Source organism: Emys orbicularis, chromosome 2, assembly GCF_028017835.1.
Source record: "Emys orbicularis isolate rEmyOrb1 chromosome 2, rEmyOrb1.hap1, whole genome shotgun sequence".
NCBI lineage: Eukaryota > Metazoa > Chordata > Testudines > Emydidae > Emys > Emys orbicularis.
Genome location: NC_088684.1, coordinates 69,464,890 through 69,489,545, shown reverse-complemented (window position 1 = coordinate 69,489,545; position 24,656 = coordinate 69,464,890). Strand labels below are relative to the sequence as shown.

Below are 24,656 nucleotides of genomic sequence, written 5' to 3'. Positions count from 1 at the left end.
ATGCACTTTGTGACAAGGTGGTCTGGTGCCAAAATAGGGATATGCTTGCCATCTATTGCTCCACCACATTTTGGGAATTCCACTGCTGCTAATCCATCCACGATGTCCTGTACATTGCTGAGAATCACAGTCCTGTGTAGCAGGAGATGATTAATGCCCCTGCATACTTGCATGACAATGGCCTCCACAGTGGATTTTCCATCTCCAAAATGGTTTCCCACTGACCAGTAACAATCCAGCATTGCAAGTTTCCCCAGTGCAATCACCACTCGCTTCTCTGCTGCCAGTGCAGCTCTCATTTTGCTGTCCATGCTCTGGAGGGCTGGGCAAGCTTGGCATATAGATCCAGGAATGTGGTCTTGCACATCCCAAAGTTCTGCAGCCACTGCTCATTATCCCCAGCCTGCATTACTATGTGATCCCATCAGTCTGTGCTCATTTCTCAGGCCTAGAAGCAGCACTTTACCACCTGCAGCTGCTCCACGAATGCCACCAACAGCTTTGAAATTGGTTCTCACTATGTCCCACATTAATCTGTCCTCTGAGGTATCATCATGTTCCCCACTCTTCTGGTTCTTCTTGTGGCTCTACAAATAGTGGAGGATCATGCATCCCGTGGTTGCAACGCTTATGACAATCGTGCAGAGCTGTGCAGGCTCCATGCTTCTGTCAGAGATGGTGGAGAGCAAGGAGGGCTGCATAGGTTTGTGGGATTTTTAAAAAAGGTGCAGAATGTCTGGATATAGATGACATTGTGGGATGAAGACAGTTGCACTCTGGGAAGTTGATCCCAGTCACCCCTGCATGGTTTGTTTCTGCCTCACTATGCATTGCCAGAACTTCCTGGTGAGTATGCTCAGCACTGACACAAGGAGCCAAGTATGCACACACAGAAGCAATATACTAACTGTGGCAGTTTTATGACAATGTAACTTGTGTCAACCAAAGTTTGTAGTGTAGACATGGCCTCAGAGTAAATAAACCCTTGTAGTGTAAAAGCAGCAAAGAGTCCTGTGGCACCGTATAGACTAACAGACGTATTGGAGCATGAGCTTTCGTGGGTGAATACCCACTTCTTCGGATGCATGTAGTGGAAATTTCCAGAGGCAGGTATAAATATGCAAGCAAGAGTGAGTCAGGCTAGAGGTAACGAGGTTAGTTCAATCAGGAAGGATGAGGCCCTCTTCTAGCAGTTGAGGTGTGAACACCAAGGGAGGAGAAACTGCTTCTGTAGTTGGATAGCCATTCACAGTCTTTGTTTAATCCTGAGCTGATGGTGTCAAATTTGCAGATGAACTGAAGCTCAGCAGTTTCTCTTTGAAGTCTGGTTCTGAAGTTTTTTTTCTGCAGGATGGCTACCTTTAAATCTGCTATTGTGTGTCCAGGGAGGTTGAAGTGTTCTCCTACAGGTTTTTGTATATTGCCATTCCTAATATCTGATTTGCGTCCATTTATCCTTTTACGTAGGGACTGTTCAGTTTGGCCGATGTACATAGCAGAGGGGCATTGCTCGCATATGATGGCGTATATTACATTGGTGGACGTGCAGGTGAATGAACCGGTGATGGTGTGGCTGATCTGGTTAGGTCCTGTGATGGTGTCGCTGGTGTAGATATGTGGGCAGAGTTGGCATCGAGGTTTGTTGCATAGGTTGGTTCCTGAGTTAGAGTTACTATGGTGCGGTGTGTAGTTACTGGTGAGAATATGCTTCAGGTTGGCGGGTTGTCTGTGGGCGAGGACTGGCCTGCTACCCAAGGCCTGTAAAAGTGAGGGATCGTTGTCCAGGATGGGTTGTAGATCACTGATGATACGTTGGAGAGGTTTTAGCTGGGGACTGTATGTGATGGCCAGTGGAGTTCTGTTGGTTTCTTTCTTGGGCTTGTCTTGCAGTAGGAGGCTTCTGGGTACACGTCTGGCTCTGTTGATCTGTTTCCTTATTTCCTCATGCGCGTATTGTAATTTTGAGAATGCTTGGTGAAGATTTTGTAGGTGTTGGTCTCTGACTGAGGGGTTGGAGCAGATACGGTTGTATCTCAGTGCTTGACTGTAGACAATGGATCATGTGGTGTGTTTGGGATGGAAGCTGGAGGCATGAAGGTAGGCATAGCGGTCGGTGGGTTTTCGGTATAGGGTGGTGTTAACGTGACCGTCACTTATTTGCACCTCTAGCCTGACTCACTCTTGCTTGCATATTTATACCTGCCTCTGAAAATTTCCACTACATGCATCCGAAGAAGTGGGTATTCACCCACGAAAGCTCATGCTCCAATACGTCTGTTAGTCTATAAGGTGCCACAGGACTCTTTGCTGCTTTTACAGATCCAGACTAACACGGCTACCCCTTTGATCCTTGTAGTGTAGACATGGGCCCTTACGTGCCCAATTCCCATAGAAAGTCCTAATAACTTTCAAAGGATGTTGGACACCTAATTCCCATAAACACCTTTGAAAATCCCAGCTATGATATATGCAACATCAGCATCAAGCATCAAACAAACCAAAAGCAGAAGGAAATACACCTCTACTTCGATATAACGCTGTTCTCAGGAGCCAAAAAATCTTACCGCGTTATAGGTGAAACTGCGTTATATTGAACTTGCTTTGATCCACCGGAGTGCGCAGCCCCACCCCCCCAGAGCACTGCTTTACCGCGTTATATTCAAATTTGTGTTATATCGGGTCGCATTATATTGGGGTAGAGGTGTATAAACAGTTAACACACACATATGTTGAACCATAATAGGGAAATTAATACTTCCTTACCTCACAGGGGTGTTGTGAGGATAAATACATTAAACATTGTGAAGCATTTTGAGACCTATTGATGAAAAGCACTATAAAAGAGCTAGTAATAATGAATAAATGAACATCACCCCTAATGCCTTTGGACAAATATGTATATACAGATAGGCCTGCTGTAGCTTTACACAGTCACTGGAAATTCTGGAACAGCAGTTACTAGCATATGGATTTAGGCCCTGATCCTTTAGCTGGATTCAGTCAGAGGGTCTTTATGTCTGTATGAAGCCCCATTAAAGAGCTCACTTGGGAGCACCCAGTTACAGGATCTGGGCCTTGCAATAGCTGTTCCTCCGCATGCTAAATCAGGCATTATTTATACATGAAAATATTATATTATTTTAAATAAGTGTCAGAAATGTCAATTTTTGTTAGGAGGGGAATAAGAAAATATTTTATAAAAAATATGATTGTTCTCTTCTACTGCCTGCAGCTTCGTCTGAAAGACCTGGACACTAAGCAAGAACTGGGCTTTTACAGTGCAGACCAGTGGCTCTTTAAAGAAGATGGGTCAGAGACCGTGACAGAGCTAGCAGCAGTCAGACCAGATAAGGCACCGCTCAGGGGTATGCTGCTGAACCAAGAAACAAGCAAAAAAATGTTTTTTAAAGTGAATCAACTAGAATAAACATGATGATGGGAAAGATTATAAAACATTTTAGAAAAGTCATTCCCAGTTGCTTTTGACATCCTTGGTTAAAGCACTTGTGTGAAATGTTGGATCTTTAACAAAGCCTAAGAGGGCTTAAAAATGTTTTACTGCTTTCCTCTTTAAGGCAAATAGCACATGTATTTAATGTTTCCACTACATCAAATGCCAACTTGAACACCTCAAAATATACAGGGCCAAACTGGGGCAATTCCCCTGAAATCACTGGAATTATGCCAGCTTATACCAGCTGGGGACCTGGCTCATATATTTAAAATGCACGGTAAAGTGATGATTGAAAATTTTATGGACAAAGAAAAGATTGATGGCTTTATATTTAACAAGAAAAAAGGCTGAAATTCTGGCCAAACCAGAGATGTGCCTCAGTATTTTTATGTTTGTGTTGTCATCTAATTGATATGCTGTAGGAACAGGAATACACAGATAAAATTTAATATGAACATGATTTTAAAACTCTGGTAAGATCTTCTTTTGCTTTAGGTGTATTTTATACAGTATTTGCCAGAAAAAAGTCTAATTCACTAAACATTATAATCAAAAGTCAACTTCATCCAAACATTAAAAACTGTTTCCTTTCCCTTCCAGTTCAAAGCTGGACTGTATGTAGAATTAGATGGTGGGAGTATATTACAGCATTTAGTTCTACACAGAGTTATCACAACCTTGGATAAAAAAATGTTCTTGTCATGCTGCTAAGGAAAAATCATGCCAGATGATCATTACTGTCTGTAGTGAATAATATTAATACATATCGATGTAAATAGTTAAGCCGCTTCCCCAGACCAAATTAATTGTAGTGGCAACAGTTATCTATCTGACAGGTTAAAATGGAATGCAGCTAACCAAGAACAAAGAGTGGGATATTTTCATTGTCAATCTTTTATATTTCTTTCATAAAATGTTGCTATAGTGAGCAAGTTCTAACTGGAATTAAGCTCTGTATTTATTATAAAGAGAACTTGGGCCTCATCCAAAGCCCATTGAAGTTAGTGAATGGCTTTCAACTCACTTCAGTGGACATTGGATCAGGCTTTCAATAACTAAGAGATTTATTTCTCTTTTGAATATGAACATGAGCGCTGACATTCCATTTATAACACTGAAACATGCCATTGATAAGCAGTTAGCAATCTGTATTAAAATTGGATGGAAAATGTAGGTACATGAAGGAGGATCAATTAATAATCATTTTATCCTGTACTCTTTCAGATTAATTATTTACTTGGCATAGATCTTTTAGTAATGTTTTCTTTTATTTATTTTTCATGGCAGAAGTTCTTTACTCAGTCAGTGTTCACACAGGAACATTACCTGCATCAGGAACTGATTCAGATGTCTTTATTACAATATTTGGAGTGAATGGAGACTCCTGCAAAAGAAAACTTAGGCATTCTAGGTCACATGCAAGTTTTGAAAGAGGTCAGGTTAGTATGGATTTTTTTATGCATTTCTCTCTCTCTCTCTCTCTCATTTTTTTTTTTTTTTTTTTGTATTGTCATCTTCCAAACCCTGTTTTCTCTCTGAAGATTCAGTACAAGCTTGAGGCATAAACCAGTTCTGTGGTGTACATAGGAACTTGTCATAGTCTATTCTAGAAATCTAAAGGCACAGCAAGAACCTTAGTGAGGATACTATGTTGACCCAGTCACTTGCTAAGAACAGATATTTTAGATCAATTTAAGAACAATGCCAATAATAGAAAGCAGTTTAAAAACAATGGATCCACAGTAAAATATGATAGCAGCTGAAGATGAACCATAGGAAGGAGGCTAGGATTCTCCTCTACCGTTAAAATGTCTATACAAGGTGATAACCTATATTTAGAAACCACTTAATTGAAATGTGTTAGTTATGTGTTGGTTTAGTTAGGGCCACTAACGTCTTACATATGCTGAGAAAATGCATCATGTCAGAAAAATATATTAACATGTTTTAACTAACACAATATAAAAAATTGTTGTTACCAAGGGAAAAAGTTAATTACCTAATCTTTATGAAGGTCAAATACATCACCCATCAAAAGAAAAAGATTGAAGGCAGAAAAAAATTGTAAAAATTCCCAGACAGGACCATGATGGTGTATCCCAGTTTGAAGCCTGTGACTAAATAATCAATGTGACCATTAGTATAGGTTATATCAGAAATGAGAACTTTTCCCCTCAAATGTCCACTCCCTGACCACAATCATCTTTCCCATTTTATTTCTTTTCCCCTACAAAAGTCAATTTTGCAGAGGGAAAATGGTGTGATTTCTCAATGAATTAGCTAATTTCCTCTGAAGTAAATTTACAAAACTTCAGGATTTTTTTGGAGGGGAGACTATTACCATCTACAGTGTGATAAACTGTTTATTTTAGAGAAGTTAGTAACATTTGGGCCTGGATTCAATTATTTGCAAGCATCTTAACATTTGCAGCTAAAAAACTGAGATGTGAAAGTACTTGCATGCAAACTCATGTAGGTTGAGAAATTTCTGACAAAATGTTAGTGTCCTCTGGGGAGGTCATCTCAGAGGTGAGTCAATTTGGCAATGGCTCTTCTTCTTCCAGTCTCAGGGCTAGGCATCCTCAGTGGAAATTGCAGCTGTTGTCTTCTTCCCAGCTGCCAGAGACACACAGACCCTCAGCATAGCTCTGAAAATCAAGAGGCACTCTAAGTTTATACTGCTGATGAAGAAGAAGGGCAAATTACAAACATAGACCCTGGTGCTGCAAAGAGTTGACAGCAGTGGGGTTACTCACAGTGTGTAAAGTTAAGCAGCTGCCAAAGTCTTTGCAGAATTGGGGCCTTATTGACATCTCCACTCTCTGGAGCAGATGCACATTGGAATACATTACATTTGGTAAGGAAGGGACTTCCAGAAGTGCCCAGTTATTGCTCTCTAAGTGGGAGACTTTTTCAATACTTTTATGGGAGGGAGAAGAGCAAAGAGTTCTGAGTTGAGTAAATCTGGTAAAGAAAGGAGAAGAAGTGAAAATGAACACAGAGCAGTAGATCAAAGAGGAATTTAGGAGACTGAAATGGATGAGAAGACACACTGAGGGAATAAGATGTGTGCGAAATAAAAACAGAAGGGAAGAGGATATGGCAGAGGTAGGGAAGAGAAGGAAAGTTTATAAAGTTAAGGACATGTCTCACATGTGAGAGGTGAGTATTGATGAGGAAATTTAACAGGAAAACTGTTCTGCACATGATTACTACGGCCATAGGACAGCAATGCCTCCCTTATTTGCAAACAATATTTGTTGGTTACATACTTCACTGTTTAATCTGCTTTTTAGTAGTAAAATGTATTTGTAACTATAGCAACTATCACATCATATATGAATATATTTGCTATGTGAGATGCAAAATATTTTCTTAAAGAACACACACACTAAATTGAAATATTGTGCTAATTTCAATCAGTGCTAAACAAGATAATTCAAACGCAGTTCCTGTTTGGGAGAGATGCTGAGCACCTGTCTCTGGTCTGTACTATAATTCCTCTGCCATCATACCCAATGACATCAATGCCACTGACTCCATATCAATTTCATAATCCAGTTTGAAATTGCTGTTCTTTTCTTTTTTAAACCCTGTCTACAAGCCCCGTCACAGATTCTGTCCCTGTATCCCCCTTACCGCTTCTTTTGTCTGTCTAGAACCAGACTCCTCTCCTCCACCTTCAAAATCCCAGGACTGGGCCTGCACTATGAATGGCGTCTTCTATACAAACTGTATTGCAAAGCTCTTTATAGAGTTTAATAATAATTACAATGTTAAAATAAAAATATCAGTGAGTGAGAGAAACTTCTTGAGGCAATAGAGAAAATATGTTTTTGGCTAAGATTTGAAGGAGATGGAAAATCCATGACATGGGAAGGCTATTCCATATTGCATTTTCCTGCAATGGAGAAGGTTCTTGCAACAACAGTAGTTGGTGATCTTACGTGAAAGAAAATAAAGGAGGCCAGTTCTAAAGCAATGAAAGAAGCAGAGAGGGGAGTCAGGAAAACAAGATCTAGACGGTATTCTGAGGAAAGGGTCCGGTGGTCTGGTTTTTTGGACAGTTTTGAATTGGATCTCAAGGTGGATTTGGAACAGATGGTGGTGTTTAGTCAAGCTTAGCTTGTACATGTCAGAAGGCACGCAGCAGGATTCTGCACCTACTGGAGTTTGGAGGACTGGGACTTGGGGCGATCATATGAAAAAGTACTGCAATAAAGAGGAGATGAAAGTCTAACCCACTGTTAAGTGTGTGTGCTACATTTCCCCCTCTAGGCTGGATCTAGCACCCAGTTAGAGGACTTAGTCCTTTAGCTCAAGCTATAGAAGATGTTCCTTTCCAGTTTGGAGGTTATTGACTGATGACCAAGATGACTATTGTTACAGAAGCAGGGTCAAGGCACTGGTGTATACAGAACAAACAGTATCACAACAGATAATAAGCAGATTTGCCAACACAGGAAACATAGGAAGTGAAGAAAAGTTCAGAGCCAAGTTTAAAGACACTTGAGGGAAGTGGAATGCCTGAGATAAGGAGGATACAAGAAACTGAAATGTGTCTGAGGGTAAACTTCTTTCTCTGAAATATTTATCTGAAGGAAGAAGAAATAAGATAGTTAACTTGGTCAAGATAGGCAGAGACAGTGAACAGGGATAAGTCATCACATTTCTTGACAGATACCTATCATTACTGCCCTTTACAGTTGGAGAAATGGAATCACGGAGAGGTGGAGTGGCACATCCAGTGTCACAGGTCAGCCCAGTGGCAAGGGCAGGAATAGAACCTCGGTCTCCTGAGTCCCAGTCCAGTGCAGTGTCCAATAGGTCAGATGGCCTCCCACTGTCAGAACTAATGCTAGTGGAACACCATAAAGGAGAGGTCTGGGCACAGAGGAGAAACAGTCACCAGAAACAGAGAAAATAGTTTGGTAGTGGGAAGGAGCAGAACCATAATGGGAATGACTGGAGATGAGTGTGGAGAATTTACTGGGGACAAATTTACTGGGGACAACTTTTTGTTTGTTTGTAAAGGAAGTAACCGGGGAGAGGGGGGGAGGTAAGGCGGGGAGCCATTTTATACTAGTTTCTGACTATCAGGAAGAAATTGGTTGTGAATTTATTGAAGGCAGTTTGGATGAAAGTGATCATGAAATGATAGATTTCATTATTCTGAGGAAAAGGAGGAGTGAGAGCAGCAGAAATAAGGATAATTGACTTATTTTAACAAAGTCTGGTAGGTAAGATTCCACAAGAAGAAAATCCAAGTGAAAGAGTTGTTCAGGAGAGCTGGCAGTTTCTCAAAGAGACAATATTAAAGGTACAACAGCAAACCATCCTGATACTAAGAAAAGGCAAGAAGAATACTAATAGGCCAATATTGCTGCATCATGAGCTCTTTAACAACTTGAAAATCAAATAGAAATCCCACAGAAAGTGAAAACAAATTGCCAATGTTGGGTACAAAACAATAGTGTAAGTATGAAGGGACAAAACCAGAAAGGCTAAGGAACAAAATGTGTTACAGCTAGCAAGGGACATAAAAGGCAATAAGAAGAGGTTCTATAAATACATTATAGAAGCAAGAGAAAGATGAAGGAAAGTGTAGATCCTCTACTTAGCAGGGAAGGAGAGCTAATAACCGACGACACCAAGAAGGCTGGGATGCTTAATGCCTATTTTGCTTCAGTCTTCACTAAAGATGTTATTTGTGATCAGATGCTTAACACAATTAATATTAATAACAAGGATGCAGGAGCACAAGCCAAAATAGGAAAAGAACAGGTTAAAGAATGTTTAGATATGTTAAATGTATTTAAGTCGGCAGGGTCTGAAGAAATTCACCTTGGATTACACAGGGAGCTATCTGAAACAATCTCAGAGCCATTAGCAATTATCTTTGAGAACTCATGGAGTATGGGTGAGGTTCCAGAGGACAGCAGAAGGGCAAACATGGTACGTATATTTTAAAAGGGGAACAAAGAGGACCCGGGGAGTGCCAGTCAACCTGACATTAATAATTTGTACCAGTATCTTTCCAGATATCAAACAGTCAATTCATAAGCACCTAGGGGATAATAGTGTTATAAGAAATAGCCAGCATAGATTTATCAAGAACAAATCATGCCAAACCAACCTAACTTTCTTCTTTGACAGGCTTATTGGACTAGTGCATGAAGGGAAACAGTATCTTAATTTTAATAAGACTTTTGACACAGTCCCACATGACATTCTCATAAGCAAACTAGGGAAATGTGGTCTAGATGAAATTACAGTAAAGGGTACAAAACTGGTTGAAAGATCCTGCATTGGAGCAATTCCTGGGTGAATTTTGCATCCCTAAAGGTTATAAGAATTTACAACATAGCCTGGAGGTGAGCCTCAACTACAAAAAAGAATTAGGTAAGTTCATGGAGGATAGGTCCATCAATAGCTATTATTCAAGATAGCCAGGGACACAACCCCATGCTCTGGGTGTCCCTAAACCTCTGATTGCCAGAAGCTAGGACTGGATGATGGGATAGATCACTTGATAATTGCCCTCTTCTGTTCATTCCCTCTGAAGCATCAGGCACTGTCCACTGTCAGAAGACAGGATACTGGGCTAGATGGACCATTGATCTCACCCAGTATGGCCATTCTTATGTTCTTATTTACATGTCATTGGAGAGATCAGACAAAGTGTTTTCCTCAAGCTCTGAATTTCAATTCAAAACAGTCAGGGTCAAGGTAAAGTTTTATTAGGGAGTGGGCAGTGGCAGATTTTTAAAGAACTGGGGAAGATACTACAGGAAAAGTGGTTAATAATCATAATATCATATTGCCTCTATATAAATCCATGGTATGCCCACACCTCGAATACTGCATGCAGATGTCGTCGCCCCATCTCAAAAAAGATATATTGGAATTGGAAAAGGTTCAGAAAAGGGCAACAAAATGATTAGGGGTATAGAATGGCTTCTGCATGAGGAGAGTTTAATCAGACTGGGACTTTCAGCTTGGAAAAGACTAAGGGGGGATATGATAGAGGTCTATAAAATCATGAGTGGTATAGAGAAAGTAAATAAGGAAGTGTATGACTACTCAGAGTTCTGGTATGAAACTGCAGAAAAACCTGAGAGTCTTTGGATTAAGTTTAGAAGTTGAGCAATAAGGGTGATGTCGTAGTGGGAGTCTGCTATAGACCACCAGACCAGGGGGATGAGGTGGACGAGGCTTTCTTCCAGCAACTAACAGAAGTTACTAGCTCGCAGGCCCTGGTTCTCATGGGAGACTTAAATCACCCTGATATCTGCTGGGAGAGCAATACAGCGGTGCACAGACAATCCAGGAAGTTTTTGGAAAGTGTAGGGGACAATTTCCTGGTGCAAATGCTGGAGGAACCAACTAGGGGCAGAGCTCTTCTTGACCTGCTGCTTACAAACCGGGAAGAATTAGTAGGGGAAGCAAAAGTGGATGGGAACCTGGGAGGCAGTGACCATGAGATGGTCAAGTTCAGGATCCTGACCCAAGGAAGAAAGGAGAGCAGCAGTATACGGACCCTGGACTTCAGAAAAGCAGACTTTGACTCCTTCAGGGAACTGATGGGCAGGATCCCCTGGGAGAATAACATGAAGGGCAAAGGCATCCAGGAGAGCTGGCTGTATTTTAAAGAATCCTTATTGAGGTTGCAGGAACAAACCATTCCAATGTGTAGAAAGAATAGTAAATATGGCAGGCGACCAGCTTGGCTTAACAGTGAAATCCTTGCTGATCTTAAATGCAAAAAAGAAGCTTACAAGAAGTGGAAGATTGGACAAATGACCCGGGAGGAGTATAAAATATTGCTCAGGCATGCAGGAGTGAAATCAGGAAGGCCAAATCACACTTGGAGTTGCAGCTAATAAGGGATGTTAAGAGTAACAAGACGGGTTTCTTCAGGTATGTTAGCAACAAGAAGAAAGTCACGGAAAGTGTGGGCCCCTTACTGAATGAGGGAGGCAACCTAGTGACAGAGGATGTGGAAAAAGCTAATGTGCTCAATGCTTTTTTTGCCTCTGGCTTCACGAACAAGGTCAGCTCCCAGACTGCTGCACTGGGCAGCACAGCATGGGGAGGAGGTGACCAGCCCTCTGTGGAGAAAGAAGTGGTTCGAGACTATTTAGAAAAGCTGGATGAGCACAAATCCATGGGGCCGGATGCGCTGCATCCAAGGGTGCTAAAGGAGTTGGCGGATGTGCTTGCAGAGCCATTATCTTTGAAAAATCATGGCGATCGGGGGAGGTCCCGTATGACTGGAAAAAGGCTAATGTAGAGCCCATCTTTAAAAAAGGGAAGAAGGAGGATCCAGGGAACTACAGGCCAGTCAGCCTTACCTCATTCCCTGGAAAAATCATGGAGCAGGTCCTCAAGGAATCAATTTTGAAGCACTTAGAGGAGAGGAAAGTGATCAGGATCAGTCAGCATGGATTCACACAGTATTCTTGCCGGCAAGTTAAAGAAGTATGGACTGGATGAATGGACTATAAGGTGGATAGAAAACTGGCTAGATCATCAGGCTTAACGGGTAGTGATCAATGGCTCCATGTCTAGTTGGCAGCCGGTATGAAGCAGAGTGCCCCAAGTGTCGGTCCTGGGGCCGGTTTTGTTCAATATCTTCATTAACGATTTGGAGGATGGTGTGGACTGCACTCTCAGCAAGTTTGCAGATGACACTAAACTGGGAGGAGTTGTAGATACGCTGGAGGGTAGGGATAGGATACAGAGGGATCTAGACAAATTAGAGGATTGGGCCAAAGGAAACCTGATGAGGTTCAACAAGGACAAGTGCAGAGTCCTTCACTTAGGACGGAAGAATCCCATGTACTGCTACAGACTAGGGACCGAATGGGTAGGCAGCAGTTCTGCAGAAAAGGACCTAGGGGTTACAGTGGACCCGAAGCTGGATATGAGTCGACAGTGTGCCCTTGTTGCCAAGAAGGCTAACGGCATTTTGGGCTGTATAAGTAGGGGCATTGCCAGAAGATCGAGGGACGTGATCATTCTCCTCTATTCGACATTGGTGAGGCCTCATCTGGAGTACTGTGTCCAGTTTTGGGCCCCACACTACAAGAAGGATGTGGAAAAATTGGAAAGAGTCCAGCGGAGGGCAACGAAAATGTTTAGGGGGCTGGAGCACATGACTTATGAGAGGCGAGGCTGAGGGAACTGGGATTGTTTAGTCTGCAGAAGAGAAGAATGAGGGGGGATTTGATAGCTGCTTTCAACTACCTGAAAGGGGGTTCCAAAGAGGATGGATCTAGACTGTTCTCAGTGGTAGCAGATGACAGAACAAGGAGTAATGGTCTCAAGTTGCAGTGCGGGAGGTTTAGGTTGGATATTAGGAAAAACTTTTTCACTAGGAGGGTGGTGAAGCACTGGAATGAGTTACCTAGGGAAGTGGTGGAATCTCCTTCCTTAGAGGTTTTTAAGATCAGGCTTGACAAAGCCCTGGCTGGGATGATTTAGTTGGGGATTGGTCCTGCTTTGATCAGGGGGTTGGACTAGATGACCTCCTGAGGTCCCTTCCAACCCTGTTATTCTATGATTCTATGAAAAGAGAATGGTTTGAAAGATGCAGCAAGGATGCATCTTTAGAAATGAAGATCGAGGAATAGTCTTCTGTAAAATGCAAAGGAATTATTGAGCTACTGGTAACAAATTCGTATTATTACTGCATGGTAAAATAAGTTAAACCAATTGAATTAAACTGCAGAAAGTAAGGTTAGTTTATATTTATGTAAGTAATTATCTTTCTAGCTAACTGATCTCACTGGTTTAATGGGTTAAATGAGTGGGAAATTGTCATTTTGCCTAGCTAAAACTGAATCTAAATCAGGCAAGCTAATTTAAATAAAATGATTTTGGTTTTCATCAATTACACTTCCAATGAAGTGTATAATACAGATCTGAATGTCTTTACACAGATTAAAAAATAAAATAACAAAAAAGAAGGATAATGACATAAGACAAAAGTATATTCTTGCTAATGCTGAGGAAGCGGGTAATTTAATGCATTATGATGATAATTCATTGATTAACAATCAGTGATTGTGACCACTGTTGTCTAATGACTATGAATTATTGTCCCAAAGAATGAAGCTAATGATAGGTCTCCATCTGAAAAGAGTTAGCAGTGAAGAAACATGAATATTACCAGCACAGGCTAGTTTCTGTAAGTTAAAGGTGATATACACCGACAAAAAAAAAAAATTTTGTCTTGAAACTGCAAAAAATACAATTTTTAAATGATTTAATGCTCCCAATAAAAGTTATTTAAATGTTCATCTCAGCTAACTCCTATTTTAGGCTTCTTATGCATTACACTAAGGGGCTATAGTTTGCCATGGTAACTGTTTGGGGAAGATCAAGGATATGTCAAGGCAAAAATGTGAAAAGTCCTAAAAACTGCAGTAGGAATAACAACTAATGTTTCCTCTTTCTGAGCACATTGTAGTGAATAATCCCCCACTCACAGGTGCATGGATTAGTTGGGCTATTTTTTTTTAAATCATCTCTCCCTTTCATGTTTTCTGGTCTTCCTGTGTTACCCTGCCTGGTGGTGCAGTGGTTGGCAAAAAAGAAAAATTATAGCGTCTGTTTCTGCTATCCATCTGTTTTTTTAATGACACCCGCATACATGCCCAAATATCCACCCTCCCACTCACGTTCTCTCACAGAACACATTCATTCTCTTGCTCACATAATTTATTCATCCCATCATGCACTTGTGCAGCTGCCATTTAGTTTTTGTTTACTGGTAGCTGTAGCAATATTTTAACAGATGTCCATTTACACCTAAAGAGCACATCTCTTCTCATTTGCCTGCATGAACAGCCTTAGTTATACTTTCTGTTGTCTGTATCGTCTTTCGTTTGCACAGTCATAAAAACATCACTATTTCTGTCCGGTGTTGTTGTAATGTGGCTTCTTCTCCCTTCTGAAAGCTAAGAAGTCTTACAGCCTACAAGCTTTGAAACATTTTAAGAATAAAAGGCCTCATTTAAGATAAAGTTCTGTTTAATTGCTGCATCCTAGTACTGGCCTCTGTCACTCCCTCAGCCTCCATGGAGTTCCATTTGGGTGGGGTGGGGAGGGTTGACCTGGAGTGGGAGGGCTGGGCCGGCAACACTCCTGGGTCTTTTGCAAGTAAATTAATGCTTCTCTCTTTCTCACCACCCAAGGGAGGAGCACCCCAGACCGAGGGTCACTAGTGTTAGATTTTCTGTTCCTTGCAACCCAGGGGATGGACTCTCTGGGTAGGGACTGGGAAAATATACATATTCAAGGATCCAAATAATTCCTTTATAATAAGACCTCCAAATGTCAACATCAGCCTATTATGCATATCAGTCTAATTCCCCATCCTTCTGTTGGGCCACCAGCAAAACCGAATGATTTAATATGGAAACAAATCCATTTTACCTAACACAACCTTGCTAAATATATTTTAATAATAACTGGTGTTATTAATTATGTGCAATTCACTGTGACTTGTTTTCCCATCAGGTTAATAGCTTCAGTGTGGGAGCTGTAGACCTCGGAATGTTAATCAAAGTGCTAGTTGAACACAATAATATGGGTTATGGAGCTGGATGGTGCCTGGACCGAATCAACATCCAAGAATCAGGCAAGAGCGACTGCCAATATGTATTCTCATGCCAGCAATGGTTAGACAGCGGAGTTGGTGACGGACGGATGGAACGAGAGTTGAGACTTCTTGGAAAAGTGAGAAATGAGAGATTGGCAGGAAATATTCAGGGTGAGATGCAAAATCATCAAAACATATTCAAGCTTCTAATTTGATTGTATTTTATGTTTATTTTCCCAGGATTGGTCAATTGAGACTTGATATACAATACAACTTTATTCTGAATAGCTTCTTTTACACAAACTGTATCCCCAGCACTGTACAAAGCTGGTAAATACAGTTATAATGTTAAAAGAAAAAAATAATAGCACAAAGAGGGAGATTAAGAAGTATATGCTATTCAGCAAATATGTTGTCAGATGAAATTTGAAAATAGATGTTGAGTTGATGAGGCAGAAAGAAAGTAGGTTGTTCCATATGTCGGGAAATGCAGAGCAGAAGGCTCTTGCAACACTGTCATGTGAAGAGACATGAAACATTTCTTTTAGAACATAGTGTTTTTACCATATGCGTATATGTTTGCCATTGGCTTTGCTTTTGTTTGAATTGTATTTTCATTTGAAAGGTACGTCTGTGGTACCAATTCTCAATGGTATTTAGCTTAGGGATCAATGGAACCCAGAATTCTATTCAGAATTTGAAATGAACAGAAGATGAAACTTCAGAAAGAATTTGGACACTGAAAACATTTTAAGCCTTTAACCCTTTGTCACGATACCACTGTACCTGGCTCTCTCCCATAATCTCTTTTGGAAGGGAGTAAAATATTGATCTGGGTCCATTTATGGCATCTGAACCGCAAATGACAGACAAGACTCCATGCCCAGACCTAACCAATCTGGACATCAGAAATTGCATTCAAAAACAGCAATATTTTAATAGAACTTCAGTTACTTTATACACACGCTATGACCTAGGTATATTCCATTTTATGCTCTGAGTATTTTGTGTACGTTAGCTGTATTTGTTATAGGCATAGGAAGCATAATATACATCCTTCAGTCTGAGCTGCATGTTCTTGGTACAGTAGGCAGATTTCTGTTATAATTTAAGGGAACATTGGAACATCAGAGAAATGTTGCTGCAGCAACAGAAGCTCAGAATAGCTTGGAAACATGAGTGTAGGACCAGCAGTTACAAACACTGACCTCCTAAACCTCAGTGAATCCATCAATATATAGTTGCCATTTTTAACATAAGAAGGACCTGCCTTCTTGCCCTCAGAATGTAACATTATTCCCCCAAATCCAGATTGAGAATTACCAATCGTTCCCAAGGTTCATGACAAGTAACATTCAGTATTTTAATAACCATAAAATCGAAAAACAACATTCCATGTGCCAGTGGAGATGTAGGAAATTTTCATTTAACTTTCATTCACTTTTCATTGCTATCTTTGGTTTAATTTATTTGTAGCTTTGATAAAGTTGCCTGTATGAGCCTTCAAATCACAACATCTTGATTTATAGAAAAGCTACTTTAGATAATGTTAAGAATGTATTAAAGCTAATTTTCTCTTTCACTGAAGTGTGTACATTTTGAACTCATGGGAGCTGATCCTCGGGTGGTATAACTGATCTAGCTCCATTTACGTCTATATACATATATAGATATAGATATAGTCATAGCTCCATTGATGTCAATAGAATATGATAAGTTACACCAGCTCAGGATTTATCCTATTGTGTTAAGGCTGCCTAGTCTGGTTTTCAGGGAAATTCTGAGAATAAAAACAGGAAGTCATTGACTGAATTATTTTCAGCAAAGTATCTTTTATTTTACAATAAAAATGATTTTAAATGATTCAATCCATACTCTAGCTCACTGTGCATATAAAGAGCCAAATTAAAAAAGTAATTAAATTATACTCAGTAGTGGGCCAGCCCAGGTGACCAAAAAGTTCTTCAAAAGTCACGCTTATTGTCACAGAAATTGTGACCATGACAAACATACAGCCTTAAGCCCTGACCCATCAATGCACTCGGCTAGCATGCGGTGTCCCATTGATGTCAGTGGGACTCCCCATAGGGATGCCGTTTGGGGGTTTAATTACAAACATTAAACAAGTTAATTCAAACCAAATGGTGGTGTCTCAAATTAGAGTAAAATTTTAGTGTTAACTTTCAACCTGTGGTGTCTCATCCTGCATTCCCTCTGCACCCAAAACTGATGTTGATTTCAGTGGGAGTTTTGAGTGTGTAAGGCTACCCCTTTGGTTTGAAAAGTAATTACTATTCCTTTTCAATATCCAGTGAAATCTTCCAGTTCTTTTATATCTCTTATTTCAGCTACTGTTTTGAGTGTTTTCTATAGCCTCAATTCAGGAAAGTACATGCTCAAGTCCATCACTATTTAGGACAGCACTTATGCTTAACTATATGTTACACACATGCTTATATGCTGTCCTGAATACAGATGATTTCCTGAATAGGGGCCATAATTAGGATTCTCAATATGAACAACACATCTGTTAAAATCTGATCAATGGAACTGCTGAACCCAAAAGACCATGATTCCTTCAAATTGGAGACTAACTAATATGACCACTTTGTGGAAGAAGGACTTGATGTACTGTGGTGACCTAAATACAAATGTCAAATGTGGAGCAAAGGGGTGTTTCTCAGTGGCCTCTGGTGAATGAACATACCTACCAAATTTCAAGAGTCTAGTTTAAGTGGGTACTTGAACAGTTGAAATCCAGTGAAAAAGATTGATAATTGGTAGCCTCTGGTAGAAAGGTCAAAGCTCTAATCTAGGATTTCTGTGTGTACTCAGTGTATGATAATGAATGAGTTTAACAAATTTCAAGATTCTGGTTCAATGGGAAAATGAAAGTCAATTGTTAGTCATTCACTCACCCACTGTGTTACAAGCATCTGTACTATATTGGATATTAAGTGCAGTTAATGAATTAATTATTTTTTACTGATTTGTTTCACTAGGGACTTGGGATGTCATTGTTACAACCAGTGATGCTTCAAGCATGAGCCCTAAAATGTCTTTAACTATTTGTGGTGAAAAAGGTACAAGTATTCCAGTCTTATTTCCCAAAGGATCCCTTAAAAAGGCTGAGATTTATCAGACGTCAGTGGAACTAGATAAGAAATTCACCTCTATATGCAAAGTTCGCTTGGAAATAGAAGATGCCAGAAATGGAGAGATCTGGCATTGTCGTGAGGTAAAAACTACTAAAGCAAGCCCAGATCTTTTTATTTTATTTTTAAGTTCTCTTCTTTTCATAATCTACAGTTATTTCCAGAAGCAGCTTCCAGTTATGTTCAAAATTACATAACATTTCTTATTTACAAAGTAAGTAGATCTGCTAACAATGTTGGTGCAGTGATTTCACAATGTGCTCAAAACATTTTTTATTAGAATATGTTTGAACAACAAAAATTCTGTAAACTTAAGTTGGATTTCTGGAGGGCAGCTAACAGAGGTGCCGTAGTCTATAGCTTTTCCAGTGCTATCTTTTCATAACTATTGCCACTGGCATAAATGGCAGTGTTTACATAATTCCAAATTGGCTATTACATGTTATGGGCCTATGATCCAAGACCACTAATGAAGTGAGACACTGGAAATGCCTTTTGACAAAAATATCTGCCATTAAAGTTGGCATCCTAGAAAAAGAAATGAATAGCAAAAGTGACAATCTTTCCTCTGATGTCTAAGATGCTGAAGCTAAAATCCTCACATCACATCAAAATTGCTGTGGCACTACACTGCACAGAAAAGATACTTATCAACTCTAGCTGGAAAAATAAAAGGAAGTGTATAAGAAAGAATCCCTTCACTTTCAGTTTTCATTATACCTTAGTCCATGAATATTTGTGTTTCATTTTCATTACAAAATTAAGTGGGAAATGTTAATTCTCAGTCTAAATATGTGATGTTAAGCTGCAGGATGAAGCACCTGACATTTATCTGCTAGGCCAGTTGTTAATTTCATCTTTTTTTCCATATGAAATATTCATCTAGTAATTCTGTTGATAAAGTTATAACTGCCTTTGGAAGATTATAAAACATGGTGGATCACAATGGAAATTTATGCGTTGGGGATAGAAACTTGGTAATTACAAACAGTGATAGCCATTAGCATGCTTTACTTCATTAAGTCATGGCAGTGACTCAAAGCTCAGTTAGAAGAAGATCACTACCATTTATATGGATAATGAGACTATGCACAGTTACGTTAGGTATGATTAAAAATACAAAGGGCATAAGCAAAGTGCTAGCTGTCTGGGATTAGAAAGGATTTCCCTTCCCTTAAGGGTGGGTTTTGCCATCATAGTCCCATTGCAGAAATGCTTGAATCTTCATGTGAGGCATCTAGTACTGGCTATTATGAGAGACAGGATACTAGTCTAGTTCGACCACTGGTCTGACTCAGTACGATAGTTCCTGTGTTCCTATTGCTATTTATTTAAATTATACAAGACTGGACTTCACAGTCTAGGGGGTTTGCTCTCACAATACAGGGAAATGTCAGGAGCTTCATTCTGCTGTTTAACATTAGGACTGAGAATTAAAGTCTCCCCATCATTGTTGTAATTAAAAGCACTGAAAAATAATTTTGTTTATGTTTTTGAATAAACTATCTCACATCACTCTATCACAATATCCAGTACAAGAAATAACTATAATAGATGCAACAGAGGGTCCTGTGGCACCTTTAAGACTAACAGAAGTATTGGGAGCATAAGCTTTCGTGGGTAAGAACCTCACTTCTTCAGATAAGCTTTCGTGGGTAAGAACCTCACTTCTTCAGATGTCTTGCATCTGAAGAAGTGAGGTTCTTACCCACGAAAGCTTATGCTCCCAATACTTCTGTTAGTCTTAAAGGTGCCACAGGACCCTCTGTTGCTTTTTACAGATTCAGACTAACACGGCTACCCCTCTGATACTATAATAGATGCCTCATTTCTGGAGAAAGTATTAACCAAAATACAAGAACAGTTTTTATTCTTCCCACTTCTTGAAGAAGGAAAGCACAGTAAGTGAGGTCTGACTTTCAAGAAACTTTGCAGACATACAGACATCAGTATGAAAGAGAGAATTCTCTTTAGTTTAACTCTATACCAGAGCCTACATTTCATTTATTAATCTTTTCAATCACATTATGGAAAATATAGAATCCCTTTGAAGGCCTACATAATTATGCCACATACCTATGATTTTTGCTAACCAAAGACATTGAGCTTAGTGAGTGAAGTATTTGGTCATTTTTTTTCAAAGGTAGTGAGGTAGATAATATAGAAATTAAAGATTAGGCCATTTTTTTTCATCTCCTAGTCAAAACACAATTATTCTGTATATTTTCAAGTGCTTTTTCCAGTCTAGCTTTAAATGACTCAGTGGAACTTCCATTACTTACCATGGGTGGCTATTCCGCAATCTAATAGCCCTCATTGTTAAAGATTGTTTCTAAAATTCAATCTACAGTTTTCACTATCATCCCTTTATTTCTTTTATACAATAATTCACAGAGATTCAATACATTAATTAACAAATATGCTTAAGATCATGTGATTCAGACGGTACTGATGTGCTAGATTTCTACATTTTCATTTTTTCCCAGAAGTCCCTTAAATAGGTTTTTTTTCCAAATACAGTTTTGACAGGATCTTAATGACAATTGGCTACCTTTCCTTCTCCTGTCTTGTTAAAGACTAGTTTCAAAAGGCCAGTTTAGAATAATAGTATTCATCTTTTTCTCTAATCAGTATCATGCCTCCTTAAGTTACAGATTATCTATCTATCACAGTTTACATGAGAACCCCAGAACACAGATACTGAGATTGGCTTATGTTCTTTTTGTATGTGCAGGTGAAACTTCAACACAGAAAAACTAAAGAAATTCTAGAATTTCCATTTCTTCGGAACTTTGCAGATGCTGAGGGATGCACAGTGGCTGAACTTCCAGTTCTCACAGCTGGTTTTCATTTTTCAACAGGTTTGTTACTTGACAAAAACACTGAAGATTTGCTCAAGTATCATGGTTGAGATTTTCAAATCAATGCAAGCGATTTCATCATACATCTTCTATTCATTTTAATGGGTTAATATAGCTAAATCCTCTGCACTGCTTTGAAACACAGTCCATTTATTTAGTAGTGCATTTTGTTTTCCAAGTATGATTAATTCCTGTTTTTAATACAAAGAAGTGCAGAAACTGAGCACTAAAAAGATTTAAAATCTTGTGAGTAGCACTCATTTGAGTTCATTTTTATCTTGACAATATTACTTTGTTTCCCTCCCCAAACAACAAAGGAAATTCCAAGGGAAATTACTCTTGGTGCTGCAATTTCAGATAAGGAGAAGTTATATAGTACCTCACACAAGATGCATATATTCTTGTGCTCCTAGGAATTTAAGGCCTTCCCCATTTATGATACAGTTACCAAGTTTTCCCAGAAACTTTCTACTGTGATTTGTGCCTCTCTCACCTCAAGACTAGATTTTTGTAATGTGCTTTGCTTTGAGCCTAACCCCATACATAAAAGAAGCTAGTGCAGAAAATGGTATTTTAAGTAGGTACCCGGACTTAAGGACATTACCTCAATGCTCCTTCAGCTGCATTGACTTCCTGTATTTCCTGGGTGGAGCTTAAGGTATTAGTTATAACCTATCAGTCCTAAATGGTCTGTGACCATCCTGCTTGAGAGATCACCTTTCTCCATCAGCCCTATAGCCATAGTTAATATCAGTGAAGGCATTCATGCCAGAGCTCCCTTGATATAAAATTGAGGAAGCTATTGACAGGACGTTCTCTATGAGAGCCACTTGACTTTGAAATTCTTTCCCCTGAACTCTTGCTCCAAAGTAGCACAAATGTGTTGACTTTTGGGGGATGCTGCACAGCTCATCTTTTTAAAGGACCTTTTGGTGAGAGGGACATTGCCTGAGTGGTAATGTTAGGCAGGAAGTGATGTTTTTTCCATAATTTTGATCCCTTTGTGTTCAAGGGGTCTTATTGTCTCCTGCTATCAGTAGAGTGGTTACTTCTGGTTTTGTCTTTGGGCCAGATCCTCAGCCCTTACCAAATGCCTTTTGCATTGTTCTAGTGATACAAAAAAGAGCACTTAAAGCTACATTAACCAAGACAGCCAAAGATTCCTCAGTTGAAGGGGAACGAGGGGGAGTTGGCTAGAAGTAGGGGAACGGGACAGGAACATACAGTGCTCCTCCAAATCCTTGGCTGGCAGCACATTCCCTAAGGGATTACTGAAACTGGTGCAATTTAAAGCAGCCCTGGGGGTACTCTAGGTTATGCAGTGGTGTATTTTGACCAGTGGCCAAGGTTCAAAGGAAGTGTAACAGTTTCCTCCTCTCTCACTCCCTAAGCTGTGCTAAGTATGGCTTCAGCAAAGCTCAGGATGGAGCCTTTTATGTTTAGTTGTGGTTCTGAATAATTATTAAGGTCACCTACAGTTTAGGATGGATGTTTTGTATGTTTGTTATGCTTCTAAACAAATAAATAAATAAATAAAAAGCTTGTTTTTCCCAGCGGTGTTGTGTTTGCTATTTTAGAGTGATCAGTATTGATCTGTTTATTACCTTTTACTCTCATTCTCTTTTTCCAACTCAAAAATTGTTTCGATTGTTAATTATAATCGCACTGGGTTTTTATTTTAATTACAGTGTAGTTTTATAAATGATACCATTTTGCACAGCACTTTGATCAATTTGGCCAGGAATGCTCCAGTAATAAAAGTATAATCATAATATATGTTAAATTAAATGTATTTCTTAAATGTCCAAGCTTCAATACTTCTTTCTTTTCCCCCCACACAGTAAAAGAGTATGTTCTGTACATTACTACGGCTGCATCCTTGGAGTCAGGAACAGATGCAGATGTGTATGTCACTCTACGAGGGCTCTTGGGAGACACGGGAAGAAGAAAATTGACAAGGAAAGGAGAGGATCTTTTCACCAAGGAAAAGGTGTGGTTATCATTTCTAAAGGATCTATTGCTCTTCTAGGGCCTGATCCAATTCTGATTGACTTGATTGAGAGTTGGATAGGGCCTCTGGTTTCTAGCCTGTGATGTCTTGTGGCTTTTACAACATGTGGGCGCAGGCACACACAGATATAAATATTACCCACAATAGAACTCCATTAAAAACATTATTAAGATTGCAAAGTCAAGCACTCAAAAATTAGGAAATACCAGAATTAAGGTTATCTGTGCAACCTTAATTTGACTGCTTGTGCATATTCTTTATGATATATACTTTAATTACAAGCCACTCAGTCTCACGGATATTTGCTGACAGCAGAGGAATGGTGAGACTCAGAAATAACGTGTTCCACTCCAGGCTATGGAAGAAAACATTCTTTTGGGGTCAAGACCCTTCTGCCCCATTCCCAGCCAAGTGGGCACAGACGCTTTTGTCCATTCCCTGCACGTGTGACCCCCTTCTGCCCCATCCCCTCTAACCTGTCCCTGTTCCAATCCTGTCTCTTTCCCGTCCTTTGCTCCTCATCCCAGTTCCATTCTCCTCACCTAGTCGGTCCCAGTCTCCACTCCTCAGACTTTTCATCCCAGTCTCTTTGCCCAGCAAGTCCTAGTCTCACTCTGCACACTCACTGCACAAGTCCTAGTCTCCTACCTTCACTCCTTGTGCCCAGTCTCATTGTCCAGCCAGTTGCAGCCCCCCTTCTGCCTCCTCATCAAATCTGCCCTTCTCCCCAATTCTAACCTCCAGTCACCCCCTCCCACATCTACATTCCCAATCCCCACTGGTGCTCCCAGTCCCAATTTCCCTTCCTGACTTTCTCATCCAATCTCAGTGTCATCATCCTCCAGTTCCATGTCCCAATCTCTTTGCCCAGCCAGTCCCAGTCCCCTCCCCCCCAGCATCCTGGTCCTCATCAGATAAGTCTGTCCTCCCCAGGGGTGAAAGTGAGCCCTGACCCTGACCCCTGCGCGTGGCTGAGAGCCCCGACCCCAACCCCAGTGTGCAGCTGCGAGTCCTGACCCCGGGCTGTGAGCCCCGACCCCCACAGTTCATGATGCACTATGATGCACACCTTATATGTATTAGTTGATTTTGTACGCGGATCTTATGATTAAAATAAATAAACGTTCTATTATCATTATTATTCTTGTTATTTACGTATTTTTCTTTTTTTTTTTACAAAGTAACTGCTATCAAATGATATAGAGGGGGAGGGCGCAATTTTATATTCTTGCCTCGGGCGCAAAAATAGCTAGTTACGGCTCTGCTTTAGATACTTGGGTCAGCTGGCCCTAATATAAATTAGAACTTCTTGAAGTTGCATTTCTGTCAGGGCTGCTTCTTGTAGCTGATTGTAACAAAGCTTGACTCACCGGCACAGCACCTCCTGCTGGTTGTCTGGGAATTAGCTCTTTTTCCAGCATACGGAGCACCCTCTGCAGGCTGGTGTCTCGCCTGCCTCAGGCCCCGTGTCCCTCCTGTCCCTTTACCTTGGGGTTTCACTGCACGGGGGAAGCTTTCATGGTGTTTGCCTGTGCTGTAGGGTGTCAAAAGATATGCCTGTTTTCTA

At 40.1% G+C, this 24,656-nt stretch overlaps 1 protein-coding gene across 1 annotated transcript in view; it reads left to right on the top strand.

Moving 5' to 3' along the window:
- The window catches only part of RP1 (RP1 axonemal microtubule associated), a 225,597-nt gene extending 203,322 nt beyond the window's left edge, over positions 1-22,275 (top strand). The window contains exons 44-49 of the mRNA XM_065398305.1: positions 3,233-3,365; positions 4,742-4,893; positions 14,981-15,233; positions 18,065-18,300; positions 20,952-21,078; positions 22,091-22,275. Of these exons, the coding sequence (XP_065254377.1) occupies positions 3,233-3,365; positions 4,742-4,893; positions 14,981-15,233; positions 18,065-18,300; positions 20,952-21,078; positions 22,091-22,275 (1,086 nt within the window). The remainder of the gene's footprint in view (positions 1-3,232; positions 3,366-4,741; positions 4,894-14,980; positions 15,234-18,064; positions 18,301-20,951; positions 21,079-22,090) is intronic.
- The last annotated feature ends 2,381 nt before the right edge of the window (positions 22,276-24,656 follow it).